Below are 17,946 nucleotides of genomic sequence, written 5' to 3' on the forward strand. Positions count from 1 at the left end.
GGGACAGGAAGCAGGGACACCCAGAACAGGGACACGCGGGACAGGGAGCAGAGACACGCAGGACGGGGCCAGGCGGGACGCGGCCAAGAAACAGGGACACGCAGGACGGGGACGCAGGAGACGGGGACGGGCCGGGCGGGCACAGGGAGCAGGGACACGCAGGATGGGGACACGCGGGACAGGGACAGCCGGAATGGGAACAGGGAGCAGGGACATGCGGGACGGGGACAGGCGGGACGGGGACACGCGGGCTGTCCGCTCCGCTCCGCTCAGGGGTGGGGGTTCGCGTGGCGGGTGCGCTGGTTTTTTTGTTTTCCGTTCCCTTTTCCCCCTCGTTTTCTCCCCCCAGATCTAGGCCGGGGAGGCTGCACGTTCCGAAATCAGGTTCGTAGCGGCAGCACATCAAAAGGTGCTTTGCGAAAAGCAGTCAGTGACAACTCGGGTGCTTAGGAAACGACCTTAATTTCTCTCCTGCAAGAGACGGAGGGAAGAGTTCTTGGCAGTAACTTTCATATGCAGAGACTCGACAACTCAGTTTCTGCCAAAGGAGAAGAGAAGCAGCTGCCTTTTAGCGCTGTTTAATCTTTACCTTCATCACCCCTCAAGAGAAAAGGAAGAAAGGAAGATATTTAGAACAAAAATCTTGTCCTCTGGCTGCTGGGAATTCAGATCTTGCAGCACGAGGGAAACTTAATACAGTTTTCCACTGGGGAGAGCCGGGGGCAGTGCACCCGATCCCACCCTGCACTGCCCATCCCACATCGGCATTCTCCAGCCCCTACACCCACAGTGCGGGAGAACAGCCGAGAAGCCTTGGAAGCAAACTCAGTTTTCTGTTTCCCATAGGAATGCAGGACATCCCAGCACAGAGGAACACGATACACCAGCCTTAAGTCATCTGCTATGGGTGGCACAAGCCCAGTAAGGAGGCACAAGTGAGCTGGCAAGGGAAGATGACAGTTTAAACACATGTACTTGTTAATGACATCTACTGAAGAGCAAGAAAATACCAAGGCATCACTGCAGAACTGGAAGCCCAAAAGCTTCATCAGCTTTATTTCCAACTATTAACTAAAACTATCAGAGAAGCAGAGAGGGGTTGAAAAAAGCAACAGAGCGTGAGGGCAACTGTTTTGGGTCTAAGACTTGGCAGAAGCAGGACAGACACTTGTCTGAAAGGTCTTGACCATCCCCACTTCAGAGACTCACAGGAAAAGGGCAAAGCAGTGGAACTGGTCATTCTGCAAGTTTTGCTAAGATATGGTTTGGTTGCATTAATTTAAGCAACGTCATCTTATATAGCCAAGAGTGCAGCTCTGGTAATGGTGCCTCACAGCTGTAAAGAAAACGCAGTGCCAGCTTGCTGCAGTGCCAAAAAAAATCATTTTGTTAGGCAGAAATGAAGTCTGTTGCAAGAAGCAATGGAAAAATCAGGACATTAGAGAAATGGAGGGTAACTCAATCCTTCCAGGGGTCAAGAGACTGGCAAGAACCTCATATTCAGTAGTAACACATACCACACATTCACAGACTGAAAAACAAGCCCAGAACCTCTATTCTATTCTAATTAATAACTTAAGGGCTTTATTCAAGCATTGTAGAAGACTAAATGTACTTAGATACTGTCCAGACACGTCAGATTTCTTACACGCAACATTACAAGGCAAGCCCTTAAAAACTGCTGAAAACAAGTGCAGTGATTAACTACAAGCAGCTACTCATAACATATGGATAATAGATTTGTAAATGAATTAGTCCTGGATTAATACAATCACACACTGCATGCCCATATGCCAAGAGACCACATGATAGAAATATCAACAGCTTTTTTCTTTATGAACCTTTGGAAATCAGAAGAAGGAAATCCTCAAAGAAATTCATATGTAGAAATCTGCACTAATAAAAGGTATCTGAACCTGGTTTTATTGCCATAAAGATTGAAAAACCAGCCTGAGATTGGCACTGCCTTCAGGTGTATGTCAGTGAGATTAACATTTCAGTTCCCACTGCCCATCTGTGTAGAATCACAGATTCATTAAGGCTGGAAAACAACTCCAACCTTTGACCCATCACCACCTTGTCAACTAGACCACGGCACTGTCACGCCCAGCCGTTTCTTGAACACCTCCAGGGAGGTGTTCATCATATCCACCATTCCACCACATCCCTGGGCAGCCTGTTCCAATGCCTGACAACCCCTTCTGAGGAAGAAATTCTTCCTGATGTCCAACCTGAGTCTTCCCTGGCACAGCCTGAGACCATTTCCTCTGGTCCTGTTGCTGTTTGCCTGAGATAAGAGGACAACCCCTACCTTGGTCTAACCTCCTTTCAGGCAGTTGTAGTGAGCAAGAAGGTCTCCCCTGAGTCTCCTTTTCTCCAGATTAAACACCTCCAGCTCCCTCAGCCACTCCTCACATGACTTACTCTCTAGACCCTTCCCCACCTTTGCTGCCCTTGTCTGGACATGTTCCAGCACCTCAAAACCTGTGTTATTTTTGTATTTTGCTTTTTAAAATCAGACTTGAGGAACAATGCTATTTCTTTGTCAAAGCTCCACCTCCATTTAGACATGAGCAAAAATACTGACCCAAAAATTTCATCTCCCAGCACACAGGAGCAAGGAGCAGGCAGAACGAAGGGGCTTCGAGGGGATGAACAAGATGGGAGTTGAAGGCAGCAGGTCACAAGACAGACAAGAAACTGCTCCTTGCTGGAAGCAGGTGCACTCTGCTGGGACACATACATGAAGAATTTAAAGAGCACGAAATTGCAGCGATGACAGGTAGCAGCCTAAATCACCGCGGTGCCGCAACAGAGCATGTGAGCAGAGCCATTAATCACTGCATGACAAGTTGTAAATACGCCTGTCTGGGGTCTCAAGTGCTTCCCAGCCCAGTGCACGAAATTACACTTTGCTGCAGGGAAAAGGGCACTGCCTGTCCGAGTTCTGTCGGCGTTTCACGCTCCCCAGGAGGTCACAGGATCAGCAGGGCCTCGAACACACAGCACGGGACTCACAAGGCTTGTGGGGCAGCAGGATTCCATTTAACCTTTGAACGCCACACACTAATAAACCACAGCTACACACAGCACACACGCTGTAAAAACACCCATCCCCAAACCTTTGTAACACTAACAGCTACTCCAGCAGCTAGAACCAGTTATGGAAGCAGTATGGAAAAAAACTACAATGAAGAGTGTTAGGGATGTCTGAACAGGCACTTCAGGAGGAGGGAGCAGAGGAAAAGCCACCCGAGCTGCCTCTGGAGAGAAGTTTAAGGGAGTGGAAGGAGAACACATGCACAAACCTCTCCTATTGACTTGCAGTGTTTGATCTGGCAGACACCAAGGCTGACAATATATTGTTTATTCATACAATCATCATCTCCCCCAGTGTCTGCATCCCAAAGCTACAGAGTCACAGCAGCTTGCACCGGCAAGTTCAGCTACTCCACTCTTCATGTGCATCCCAGCACATTTTGATCCTGCAGTGATGTAACAGAGTGTTCTGTGTTCTGCACAGGACTGGCAGCTTGCTAATGGCATTCTCCTCGTACAGCCCAGGCCTCAGTCCACAGGTCACGAGGAAGGGCTGTGGTCAGGTTTGGCACTGGCACGCACAGATTTGACACTTGCAGGAGGCATGCTCACGGATGGACACCCAGTCCTGTCAGTGCACATAGTCCACATGCAAAGAGGGCATTAATCAAGCTTCTGTTTCCATCCAAGATCAACAGCTTAAGGCTGAATTGCTGCTTCTTGTCAGACCACACAAAGGTGTGGGTGTCACCGTGTTCCACCCACTCCTATCCCACAGGGGCTTGCTGAGTGTCTGCTCACGCGTTAAGATGATTAAATCTGGAGCATGATTGTCTTATTAGGCATGTTCAATTCTTAGTCTACACTGGGGCCTGGTGACCTCTTTTCATTTCAGAGTATGTCTACCAGCAAGACTTTCTCTGGTCCTGTCAGTTCTCTCCTTTTGAAGAGCTCTAATGAACACAATATACTGTCCTTAGTGTCTCTAAAAACTTATTCCAGTGGATATGAAAGGCTGGGCATTATTTTAAATCTGTTTTGACTGAAGTCCAGGTACTCTCTGCAAAAGCAAGGAATGTTCTTCTCTTCTTCCAACTGTGGGAGGTACTACAGTAGTAACATTTGTCATGTTCAAGGTAAAAGGGACAGTGGGAGGCTGTCAGACATAGGAATTTTGCCCCCAATCATTTGCATCAGTGTCACAGATAAGGCAATGCGAAACCCAGACCCATGTTTTCAGGGGATTGTGAAAAAAACTTGTGAAGCTGCTGCGATAGGCAAACAAACCTCCCCCTCATCTCCAGCACATCCTCTCCCTACCCAGAGAGGTGCCACGGCCGTGCCTGCTCAGCCACCTTTACTGCACGTATGGAAAGTTTGTTCTTTACTGTTCAGCAGCTGTTTCCGGCCACGTTTGTGAAAAGTTACAGAATTTTGAAAACAACCCATCTCTGCCCGCAGCCGAGCACTGCAGTCTCGCACAGGCACTGCCGGGGAGCAGAGGTAGCAAGTTCATTTCCGTGTGCAGAGGTGGGGCTTTGTTTTCCTCACTCGAGCTACACTCAAGCTTTGCCCACAAAGGCAGCTGTCTTGGCATCAGCTCTGGTGGGGAAAAAAAGGTCCTATGGGGTAGTTTTGAAAAATCTGGTGCCACACTGAGCTGCTTGAGGGTCAAACGACCCGATGCTGCTGCTTTTTTGGTGGCAGGTTAATTCATCCTTTTGCTCTGAGGACACGTGGCTTTCAGCAATGAAGAGTCCACAGATGAGTCTGAGTGGACTAAGGTCCAAACAGATGATTGATCTGGGCACAGCCTTAAATTAGTGCAGCAAACCTGTAAATAGGTAGAGACTGATGGGCTGAGAGCAGCACCTCCTGTGCTCCTCTCCTGCTGCTGCCTCCCCGCCTCGGAGGGAAATCTGTCAAAAGTCTTCTGGATGTTTTTAGCATGGGAGACAAAGCCTCATGTACTGTGCAGTCCAATTTATCAGGACAACATGAAGCCATTTCAGTAGCAGCGATCATAAACAAGCCAATGCATGCAGGGCACAGCGAGATTGAGTACAGTACAGAAACAAAGCTTTCCCAGTGATTAAGAGACATACCACCCACCAAGGCAGGGCTTACATCCACCAGCTGTATTGCACAGAGCCAGGGGAACTTAACCAAGTAATTATAAAGGAGCCCATATCTAGTTAAAACAAATGAAAAAAAAAAAAAAAGGCAGGGGGAGGCAGGAACAGGGAAAGCACGCAAAACTGTACTCGAATCCTGAAGAACCAGTCAGAACAGGAAGCCACATTCTAAATTTGGTTATTTAAGCTGTCAAAGAGTATTTCTGTTTCCAGTTCCTGAGCAAAGAAATCAGACAAGTACAGGGGTAGGGTGATAAGCATCACTGAAAGAACAAACCCCTGCTTTTAAAGCTTTGGTCAGCTGCCCATCAGGATCGATGATTAGGCTCCTTAGTTGAGAATTCAACACCTATTTTGCAATATTATCACTTCATTAAACCCTTCCCTCACCAACCCCACATCCAATCATTGTATAGTTTACTTATCAATAAATCTTAGAGAGTCTGACACAAAGAGGTCAATGCTCAATTACACCACTTTTACGGAGCCCGAAGCAAAGAGGACTGAAGAGACCCGAGAGGTGCCACCAGGGGCAGGGAAAGGGACACAAGCAGCAACTGCTGGTCTCAACAAACACCACCAGTGTTGGACAGGGGGTAACATGCTGAGACACATCTTTTGCTGAAACACCTTGTGCCACAGCCACCTTCTCCTGCTTTCTGGAGAGCTGCCTTCCACGTGTATTCAACCAGCTCCAGAGGAGCTTTAAGAAACCAGCTCTTCAGATGAAAAAAACCTACAATGTAAACTCCCTGTAATCACCTTGCTACTAAAAAGTTAATCCAGATCCTTGCAAACTGCTACAGCACTGCTCTAAGTCCAGCATGAAGGAAACGTGCCTGAAGGACGTCTGAAATCATAAAATAGGTAACGTATTATTTCAGTGACCTACAGAAAAGAACCCCCCCCTAATTTTATAAAGGAATGTTTCTGATGCAAAGATACCAAAGAGCTGAACAGCAACGAGCCCAGAAACCCTGGCTCAGATTATCAAAATACATTTAAGTGCCTGAAATCCATGAAACACTGAAAACTCTGAAGATTCCTGTTTAACTTTGAAGTCTCGTGAAGGTGCCCTACCAGGAAAGATCAGGAAAGGGAATTTTGGAGTTTCCCTTTCTATTTGCAACAGGAATCTTAAGATCCCTCTAGGGTAGAGCACCTGGTTCATGCTCAGCAGGAGACACAAGCACGTATGGAATCCTTATGGCACCTCCTGGTCAGCCCCTCCTTTGTTAACCTTGGAAGAAGGAGCACAAGTGCAGGGGAGCAGCTGTTCTGAACTTTCTCTGTGCCAACCAGACCCTTCTGGTAGCGGAAGGATGAGACCCACCTTCACTTCTTTTACTTCCCAATTTGTCTTTGCCTTGTTCCTCATTCTCCTCCGTTCATGTGCTTAGAACGACAAATTAAATTAAAACTCTTCATAAGCATTCCCATTTGGAGCGAGCTCCCTATGTTTATCTGGTAATTTGGTAACTCAACAATACAAGTCTGCTCGGTCCTTCAGCATGAAGATCACACCTGAAGTCATCTCACACATTACTGTGATCCACAGGTATGTAATTGGACTGGACTGAACCTGTTGCAAGCACAGTTGCACAGACCTTGCAGTGAACTAGCCCTGCAGATACCTGTTACTAATCCAATAAACCCAAATTTTACTGCCAGTTCTGTAGCTTTGCTCACAAGTTTGGTGATAAAAGAGCTGGTATTCAAAAAGGAAGGCCACAGACCCGCTGTAATAATCGTGCTGTGTGGCCCACAGAACTTTTCCTGGTGGTCAGCAGAGCTGGCAGATTACCAGAACCGTTCTTTATCTCGGTATTACACTCTCCCCAAGCAGCTGTAGTAAATGCCACAGAGAGGCTGAGCTGTCACTGAAAGGAAAGACAGAAAGATGGATTCAGGAAACACATTCTAAAGATAAGGTTCATACTACAGGAGCTCAGTAATCTCCGGCGTGGATAAACACACTCTTTCCTGTACACCACACACGGTCCCCTCTTACTCAAGATCTGGAGTTATCAAACTGTCTTGCACACCCATCAGAAGACTCAGCTACTGTTCAAGTACCAACAGAGTAAACGTTTGGCAGCTGCAGCAGCAAGCAAAGGCAGCACAAGGAAGGTTTAGCTGCCAGAACTCACAGCGCACGGTTTTGGGAAGTGCCTCTTGTAACACCAGATAGGCTTTAAGGACAACCAGGAGTGTCAGGAGCACCAAATGGTGATGATACACATCTCCAAAAGTCACAGCAGTCACAGGGTGCTGCAGTTCCACACGTCTCAGTGTGGAGTGTAAATGAGCCTTCTGAAGTGCAGTCCATTCGGTATCACAGAATCACCCCCCTCTTCCTCACGGGGACTCACACACATCTTACACCAGGTCTCAGTTCAAAAATCCAACAGGTTGGCTTAGAATTTATTCAGCTGTTGCCCTGTACAAGGAAACACATGCACCCATTCCACTTACTATCTGAAAAACAATTTTTATGCTGTTATAAACTATAAGCTCCTGCATCAGGCTGTGGTCTTCCGCTCCTGCAACAAAGGTATTTACTCACAGCTTGAGACCTTGAGGCATCTTGGCACATCCCACTGTTATCATGGCAATAATCTGATTTGCTTTCCTTCCCAGTTCACTCCTGGAAGGAACTATTTTGACTAAAAAAAAACAAACCAGAAGGTAAGCATACTTGGGCTGCAAAAGGTGTGGTTTTCTTTTTAAATTGTATTTTAACACCACGCTCTTGCCCCCACTTAAAGAGGGGAGGACAAGGACTTTTTGAGAATATTTTCAGTTAACAAGCCCCAGATTTCAAGCAGGACCTAATTGCTTTCTATGGCACCTGAAGGGAACGACAGGCTCTTCACCTTTACCTGAGCAAATGGACTTTAGTCCAACCCAGTGCCAGACCATAAAAGTTCAAAGAATCCCTCTGAAGTCCCCAGCAGCCTCACTAGGCAGTACAGCTCACCCAGTTTTATATGCAGCAGTTACTGAGCAGCCTCAACGCCACATTTCAGCAACCAGAGCGGTTTCAAGGCACACAGAAGTGGTAAAATCGTGATGGTGTGGAAAACAGAGGCACCATTTAAAACATAAACCCAAAAAGCAACTGGCAGATCCTGACAGCAAATCCAACAGAGGCTGCAGCATCGCTGCTGCCCCGGGCCCGGGGATGTCGTTTGTCAGCAAAACAAAGATGCTGAATCCTTAAAACCTTGGCAGAGAGCACACAAAACCTGAATGTCAATACCTCAGTGGGTGTAAACACAACTCACAGCTCAATACATGTGCATTTTAGGTAAATTTTAACAACATTGGGATGCTGCAAAGAGACTGTAACACAGATGCTCCATTAAGAGTGTATTCAACCTGGCAGCAGCATGTCTGGGGACAGGAGAGATGTGCAAGCCAGGCAGCTCTACAGCCTCCAGACAGCCTAATAAAAATGTCAGAAGATAGCTATGAAGGTAATAAATGTAATAAATAGATTGTTGAGGACATCTGCTTATGCAGCACTCTGTCTTAGTCCCATTAGCCAAGAGTTAGACACCCAACAAGGACTGGCTTGATCAGGGATTCCAGAGCAAGAACTTGGATCCGTGTCAGGGCTTTGGGGATCTCACCCATAAACTGCAGGAATGGTCACAGCTACAGCCAGGCATGGAGACCCTCCTGGGCTTCCCCCAGAGCAGGGCCTGGATAAAAAATATTCCAGCAGCCAAGCTGGTTTTCACCTATTTGTTCAGCTTCAGGTATTTGCAGCATTAATTTGCTGGGATTTTTATTAGCAGATAGAAATCTTTGTAGAAATTAGATTTATGTTCACTATACCCAAATACTTTCCTCATTAGGAAAGCAAACCATCCCTCTTTGCATCAACACAAAAGAGTTTGCCAGGAAATGCCATTTCAAGCATCTTCCAAGGACTATTGCAGAGCACACTTTTAGAACCCTCTTTCTGCACTATGATAGTGCTTTCCATCTTTTGAAGAAAAGCTTTAGGCAGATTCTGCTGAATCCCAAAGCAGAAAGCTCCTCACTTCATAATGGTGCTGGCAAGTGCAGACTTGTCAGGTCATTTGATTGCTCTGTAAAGCAGGTTTAAGTTCAAACAACATTTTCACACAGTCCTCCCTAGTCTGCAAGACCCAAGTCCATGCAATCACAGGCCTCTGTGGTGTTAGATCTTAAACAGCTCCAGCAGGTCAGCAACTAGACAGATCATTTCATTTAGGCATGATGATGTTGATGTACTTCCTATAAGTTTAAACTCCTGTTTGGAATTCATTTCTCTGCCTCTCTGGAGGACATGCTGCTCTTCGGGGCCTCAGCTCAACAAGCACTGGTCACTCCTGCTGTCCTGCTGCCAGGCTTTTCTGTGTGTTCCTCTTCACCTCAAAATATATCCCATATCTCATCAGGATGAAAAGATATACAGCAGAAAACTAACACCAGAAGCTATCTAGAAATTGCTAGCCACAGGACTAGCAGAACATTTCTTTTGAAACAGCAATCCCTAGACTCTGCACAGATGTGGGGACTCAGGAATGGACACAAAGGCTCTATGCTTTGGTCTCCAGCTGACTCCCTCGCAAGCATTAACACCTCTGTGCACCAACATCCTACTGAGAAGTTATTTTATTAACCCAAACACACTTTCAGCACTACCACAGCAGCACTCCTGCATTCAGTGTCCAGTTCACAGGGTGAGTCTGGACGTGCCTGACTCCGACCTGCTCCGCGGAGGCAGCGTGGGAGCACATTTTACGGGACTGCAGGAGACTAAAGGTCTCTCAACAGAAGAATTTTACAAATAGCAAAGATCCCACCCCAAACACTGACCACTGACTGTAGCTGCAGCCAGGTCACCTCAGGAGAACTTCACCAGCCCAGCCTTGTCCAGGCAGGCAGTGAGGAATGTCAGGCTGCTGCAGAGCTCTGCCTTGGAGACACTGCAGCACCTTTCCTTTAAAGCCCAACTCACTCCACTGCCTTTTTACTGTCTGGATTTTTAATAGCTTCTACTTGCTATGTTCCTGGGGATTAGATATACTCAAGAGCTGTTTATAGGCATCTGCTGCTCCTCCACAGCAGGACTCCAGGTTCACTGCTTACCCCGTTTGACTCTATTATTTTTATCCTACTGTAATCAAACACATTTAACACCCACCCCCTTGTTTTGCCCAAGAAGGAGCTTGGTTTCAGTGAGCTTTCTGACCCCAGTAACAGGAGTCAGGGAGTTCAGATCACCACATCAACATCAACAGCAGGTTGTCATTTCCTACCGCAGGAAGTTATTTCAAATATATTAAAAAAAAAAAAAAAAGCTCTTTTCAGACCTAACCTACAATTGTTGCTAAGTGCCCACAACAATTAAATAGCTCCCATCCCTTCCAATACATTATGTATACTGAGATCAAGTCATGAGTTGATCTTGTGACTGCTGGAAGGCCAAGAGTGAAATGAAAAATCGGAGTTTAGCCGAGTTCAATTTGAGCCTTTGGGAATTGTGCTTTCCAGCTTTCCTCTCAGTCATGAAAGCTGTAAAATGAAGAAACAGCAATTCTTAAATCATCCTTTAAGGGTATAAGACTGAAGTAAACAGAGCAGTCACCTTCCCTGAGCCACACAATCACAGAACCACAGTGAAATCATGGGAATGTGCAACCAGGACAGCTTTTTCTTTTGCAGATTCATCCAAGTTGGCCCCAAACCCAAAGCCCAAATCTTGTTTAAGTATTTTAAACGCTAGATATTATGGCTTCTGTTACTACCTACTCACACAAACAACATTAAGCAAAGAAATGTAACAGCCAGAGAGCTCATAAAGGGAAAACCATTTCACCTTCACTTCCCCTTTACTCCCTCTGGAGGGAATCTTAAGCCTTTCATAAAATCTGACTGCAACATTTTAAGCCAAGAAAGTGCTCCTGCCATTGGAGAAGTCACCTGATATATACAATTTTTACTTTTATTAAGTTTAGCTAAAATAATTCTTTTGAAGGCTTAGAGGAAAGGAGACAAAGCTTACAAGACTCCAAGAAATCTTACCCTCCAGACTATAATTACATTATAAAAATCAGCATTAATACTTGTCACCCTTCAATCAGCTGAGTTTCAATGTTTGTTTCTCCTGAAGCAACTGAAATCAGTGTTTACAAAAGGTGAACATCTCCCTGCAAAACAACCCCATTTAAAAATAAATCCCTGCAAATTCTCAGTGTTGTCCTAACTTTGGAGCAGATGTTGGACTACCTGCATCATGGCAAATATCCACACACCCACTGAACATGGTATTTAAGCAGCAGGTGCCCATGTGGCACAGGATCCCCCTTGATGGCAACAGGGACTTTTTACCCAGAGAACAAGAGTTCATTAGTGTGGTTATGCCTCTCAGAATATTCTGATGACGGACCAAATCCTGAGAAACAACACAGGACACTGGAGGGAGCTAAGGAACACCACAACCAGGATAGAAGCAAAGTCTCCCCATGCACAGAGAAGTGGAGTATCACTGTTCTATTCAGAGCATGTCTGCAGGCAAACACCCCTCTGCTGGATGGAAACAACAGTCTGGAAAATATGTTCAATGACATCTTTGAAAGCTGTTCTGTGTATATATAAATATATATATATATATGTGTGTGTGTGTGTGTGTGTGTGTGTAATCTGACTTCTTCCATTTCCTGCTGCAGCAACCTCCTTACTGGGAGCATCATTCAGGCCACAGCCAAATCTGTTTTTCAGTAAGGTTCACACAGGACAGTTGTGCAGAAAACGGTGGGTGTTTGCAGAACATGCCAGAAAAGCACAAAACCCCCCGTGGAACATTTCACACAGGGAGGAATCCTCGAGGACTCTCGTGAGCCTCAAGTGACAATCTTACCTTCTGGGCTGGGACCGGCATTCTTCTTCCCCACTGTCTGCCTCCTGCACACACAAGGAAAGGAGAAAATCATTAATATGCTTTAATATATGCAGGAAGCAACGACTTGCATTTCACTGGTTTGATTGTATAAGGCAAGGGAAACTCTCCCTGCCTCTGCATGCAGCTGTCACTAGAGAAGAACTCACTTTCAGCTCAGCTGTCACTTCATGTTCTCTCAAAACCCTTTTAAAAACTCAATGCTACAGGAATCTTTGCCCCTGCAGGATTTTGCTTGTTTTTGCACGGACTTCCAGTGACCCCTGCCAAACAAGGCAAGCCAAGAGCCAAACACATAGTTCACTTCTGGGCAAAAACTCCGGGTTTTTTATTACCTTTATGGAGATCATACTAATTCATAGTCCAGTGTCAGCAATCAAGTGTAAAAATCCACAAAACCAGTAAGTAATAAATCTGACAAATAGGACTGGCTGAGCACAGATAGAGTAGAAAGGCGAAATTTGACACATTATGCTGCTTTAGATGAGAAATTAATATGCATAATCTCTAATGTGCTGTGGAATTTTACTAGGCCTACCTAGCCCAAAGCAACACCTCAGCAGAGAGATCTCAGCAATTAATTCTGCTTCACAGTACATTTATATATGCACTGCCAGGCACAGGAGATGGGGTACAGGATCGATTTTATTAGTGAGAATTTACTATGTATGTGCAGGTCTGCAGAACAAAACCATTTTAAAACACACCAAGGGTTCAGTCAGGGCAGGGGCATCCCACGGAAACCAGAGTTCAGCACAAGGTGACACAGGAAGCAAAGAGAGAATTTTGCTCCTCCTGGTTGCTCTGGGCCTCCCTCCCGCAGGTCTGCTCTCCAGTGGAGTGCTCAGCTTTTCAAGCCACAAACCAGCAAGCAGGTGGTTGCAAGAGACCTGTGTCACAACGACAGTGTTTGACACAAGGATGGAGCTGGATTTACACCGACACACTGACAGTGCTCTCCTCCCCAGAACTGCCCCTGCAGACTCCTCTGCAGTGGGCTCTGATAACCTTCTCCAATGAACAACCCCAGGGGAGACTATACAGCTCTTCTGAGAAGGGAAACTATCCTTTTCTTCCTCTTCAGTTTGCTTCAGGAGAGCGGTTTGGAAGATGCTCCACACACATATGCTGCTTTCTGTTTTATGTACCATGGCACACAGACAGAAACTAAGGAAAGGAGTGTAAGGGATCTCATGGACTAGGGGAAGGCTGTGGAATGAGATAAATGTCAATTCCAACTGCAGTCAGTGGAAAAAGGAAATGAGGAACTGCATGTCCCTCGGCCAGTGTTTCAGCCCCACCAAAGAGGACATGTACCTACCTGCTGCCCAGGGCAGGAGGGGAGGGGAAGCACCAGGAGAGGGAGAGATTCTGGAATAGACACATTGAAAAAAACCTACAGAAACTAACACATAGAAGTGTCAAGCTCAGAAAAGGGGAGGAGTGGAAAAGTTCAGTTTCCGTATGATAACAGTATCAACAGGTGCTTTTTTCCTGAGAATCTTCTGAACTACATTTTTTGTGCTTACTGGAGACAAAGGTCCCATTCAGTTCACTTTTTAATACTGTTAAATGCAGGTGCTCCTGCTGGATGTTCTATTTCACTCTTATTTAAATGATCTGGGTCTATGAGATATAAGAATGACTAGAAAATGCTGCTTTGCTACTGGTCTTCTAAGAACAGAACTGGAGTCCCACTGAACCATGAAGCTGTTCACTTGGAGCCACCTGCAACCACAAATTCAAGCTAAAACCTGCAGACCATCTACAACAAGCAAGAGTTGGCAGGAATACCTTCTGCTCATCATACCTTAGCATTAGCTCAGCCACTCGATAAGGGAGGCAGCATTCCTGACCCCTTCAAGGTGAAAACACCAAGGAACTCCACAGCCAACAGAGAAGGAGCTGTCACATCATTCACAAGGGTGCAGATGAAGAGCAGCCACCAGAGCAGCAGCAGCTCCTTCAGAGCAGGGAGCCAAGCCCTTGCTCCTGAGATGAAGCACCAGCATTCACTGGCAGGACACTCTCTGGGATCCAGACCCCAGGCTGGCCTTGCTGAAGAAGAATCCCATGGTGTGGAGTCACTTCCCATTATTCCAGCTTTTGCAATAATCACACTGGCTCAGGACCACTCTGGGCCAGACTGTTTGCTGTCCACAGCTCCAGACACTGGACAGCTGTCCTGGCCACCCGTGCTCCCCACACAGCCAAACTCTCCACATGTTTCATCTGTGTTGCTTAACTGACACCCAGGGACAGCAGATATTCAAGATCATGCTGCTCATTCTCCCTTTTGGCCTATTTTGGCCTGACAGATGGTAACAGCAGCGTTTTAGAAGTAAGACACCAAGTACTTCCAAGCAGTTTGATAGTGCTAAATTATCTTGCATGCATGGAGGCAGTAAGTACCTGCATTTCTAGAGCAAGCAAACAAAGTCTACTTCAGTCCCAAATACTTCTCATACCTCCTTGCCTTGCTCCTCTTCTCCTAAATTTGTAATCCTAATTACTGGCATTTCCCAGGAGAGTGTATATTAATTTCTCGCCCCCATTATGGGAAGTGCAGGCAAGGCTGCCAGAGCACAAGCTCCAACTGAGTTCCTTGTGGGCTGACAACAAGTTGACTTGTGGGAGCAAGAGGAAGAGGTCAGGGGAGGGAAAGAGGTTAGCTAAAGACACCATGGGGTTTGTGAATAAGCCAAAGCAGATCAAAAGTGGGTATTTGACTAGAGAACAAGTTCCTCAAACCCACAGTAAAGCAAAACAACTGAAAGAGCACTTGAAATCTCCACTGTGCTGCTCAGGAACCCAAGCTATGCAAACATTTTTAGTATTATAATGAATGGCCATTTCCACATGCCAAGAAAAATCCTGGTCACAGCAACTGGCAAGCCTGGTATGTCATAGCCAAAAGTCCTACAAATGAGAGGAGAAGATCCCGAAATATGCAGATCATTATCTTAGCTCCCCTCAAAATTCAGCCCTCAAGAGCTCAGTGTGGAGGAGGCCAGACATGGCCCAATTAGTCACCATCTGTCTCTGCTGAAGCTCTTACATCTCACGTCTCTTTGATATCAGACGTAAATGTAGCAGATTTGTGCGAGGAGCACATTTACTCAGAATATAGCTGACTGTCTACAAAAACAGAACTGTAGATAAGTGACAGTACCTGGGACGCTGTCTGGAGCAAAACTAACCTTCAGCAACCTCCTTCTCTTCTCCTCAGCAACTCTGATCAGCTGCAGCCCACTCCTTCCCTGTGCCTCATGATCTGATCTGGACTTACAGAGTGGTCAGATTCAGATTTCTGAATCATCTTCAGCCCATCAACTGTCTCCTCTGCAAATGCATCCATGAGAACACAGACAGAGGGTGTGAAAGAAGATACAGCCAATGCTCCTATATTTCATATATCCCACCACCAGTCCATGCTGCCATTCCCATCCTACAACTCTGCGCTGTGCTCTGGTCACTATAAAATTCTGCAGGGACAAAACATCCCTGTAATCTGTGACTGGAGCCCCAACGGGCTGCAATGACTCGTCATCCCGCTAGAGGGGAGGGCAGGACAGGGATGTGTCCGCTCGGGTGCAGCACTGGGGAGGAAATGACTCCAATATAACAAGACTCCAGCACTGACATGACCCCTAAAACCAGCACCTTCATGTTTTCTTGCCGTTTCCAGCGTATTTCCAAAGAAGAAGGAGTACTGCTGCCAGTGCGACAATTCACCAGCCAAAAAGCACATAAAAACATTCCTTTCTGAGGACTTCTCTGAGAAGGAACATGCTTGGACATCATCCTTGGACACCAAACCCAGCCATCTGGAGGTGTGAACTGTGACACTGATCCACTCCAACCTTCACAGCTGCCTCAGGTGGGGGATCCTGCCCCACTCCCAGGTTCCCCGTGCTCCTGCAGCACCCACGCTGTGACCACAGCGACAGATTCAAGAGAGGGCAGCTTCCACAAATGCTTCTTGGAGATTCCTGCTGCTGGATTGCTCCAGCCTCAAAGCAGCCTCCTCCACCAGCCTGCATGGAGGAGGGAGCTGAGCAGCACTGATGAGCTCCAGAGGGAGTCATGCCCTGCTTTCCTTGACCAGAAACAGAGGCCTCAGGGGAAATGGAAGGAATGAGTCGCGTAGCTCTAAACTAGGCCACGATATTAAATGCAGTTTAAAGTGAAAGATGAAAAATTCCATCTCTGCTCCTTTCAGGCCATGTAGGACAGAATATGCAAAACATTAATCCTGTTTGTGCTTTGATCCACTGCCAACTATCTGTCATCAAAAGGGCAAGGGAGAGGAGAGAAATTTTGGAGTGCTCTTCTGTTCTATACAATGGGAGTCACTCCATGTCACGCAAACAATTCTGCTCTTATAAATCTCCTTTTTGCAGACTGATGTAATGATAAACAAGATTCAATCTCCATTCTTACGTACAGGGACTGGAGCTGTCTGCCTGGATTTAACATTAGGAACATCACAGCAAGTTCCTGTACTGTGATTATTAGCCTAAGTCATGCGCCTCACAATCACTACATTTCTCTTAACCAAGGAACATTTCACACAGACTACACCCTAAAAATACATCTTCCAAACCTTAGAAGAATTCCCATTTAATAACTGCTTGCTACGTGTGATTTTATGCCAACATACCTGACTGTATAGACAATGCCTGGGAAGTGTTTTCATCAGGAGTGAGTGGTCACAGCCATCAATATCAAGAGAGCACTGACAATTTAGACAGTTTTCACCATAAGTCAACACGTTGCTCGTAGCTGTGAACACTTCAGACATTACAGAACTTCTCTCCCCTTCTCCATTTTCTAAATTTTGACTTCTTATTCATGCAACAGAAGATTAGTTAATATAGATCCCCCAAACCCACAGCAACACTCAGATGTAGCCATGCCTCAGAGAGGCTTTCCACTTAATATGGCCAAACCCCTACCTTGCAGGCAGCTCTAGACCCAGGCTCAAAGGAGGCACTACAAAGGAAAGGACTGTAATTAATGAGCAGTTTCTTAGTTCCCTGCCTGCTCTTTCCTTGGCTAGATCCTGTCCAGTTGTTCAGAAGCACATCAAGTGCCTCTGAGCCGAATGTGACCTTTGCTGGGAAGAAGGCAGCTGCTTCAGTCAAATCAGAGGCTGTGCATGCAGGCACTGATCCAGCTGTTAAACCATGCAAATGCTCCTCTTCACAGTGTTCACCAGTGTCCCAGTGTCCCTTTGTCTGGGCTACAGCCACACAGAGTCCTGCACACTGCTCTGTATGGGAGCTCTCCTTGTGTGCCAGCAAGTATTAAGCAAGTCAGTACAAAAGCCACCCTCCCACAAGTATTTCCCAATGCATGGATAACCCAGTCTGGTCGAGTATTGCAGAGGGTGCCACTGCTGCAGCCACAGCCTCTCCTCTAATGCAACACAAGGCACACAGACAGAAGAGCATCCACCGGAGGATCAGATTCCTTAGGGCTCAGCTCAACTCCTGACAGACATGTGGTGACAGTGGAGATGCCCTGGGGTACCCAACATCTGCACCGAACTGGCACTAGATGCCCAACTGAATGGAGGCCCTTGAAGTCCAAGGGACCAGGATCTGTGTGTGGACATCACACAGAACTGAAGTTCAGCGCCTTCCAAGATGAAATATTTGACAGATGCTGGTCCTTTTCAATAATCTCAAATCTCCTACTGGAACAAAGCAAGACAAATGTTTGAGTCGGATTGCCAAATATCTATTACATATTTCTGTGGCAGAGGGACTTCCCTGCAGAAGTCTGAGTTGTATCAATCTCTTAAATAAACTGTGTTAGCAAAAAGCCCAC

General features: G+C 46.3%; 1 protein-coding gene across 1 annotated transcript in view; it reads right to left on the bottom strand.

Annotated features, from left to right (window-relative positions):
• The window catches only part of SSH2 (slingshot protein phosphatase 2), a 95,554-nt gene that overhangs the window by 52,852 nt on the left and 24,756 nt on the right, over nucleotides 1-17,946 (bottom strand). Inside the window, 1 exon segment of the mRNA XM_029961290.1 lies at nucleotides 12,073-12,116. Coding sequence (XP_029817150.1) covers nucleotides 12,073-12,116 — 44 coding nt within the window.

The sequence above is a fragment of the Manacus vitellinus genome, unplaced genomic scaffold (assembly GCF_001715985.3).
Source record: "Manacus vitellinus isolate BGI_N305 unplaced genomic scaffold, ASM171598v3 scaffold_32_pilon, whole genome shotgun sequence".
NCBI lineage: Eukaryota > Metazoa > Chordata > Aves > Passeriformes > Pipridae > Manacus > Manacus vitellinus.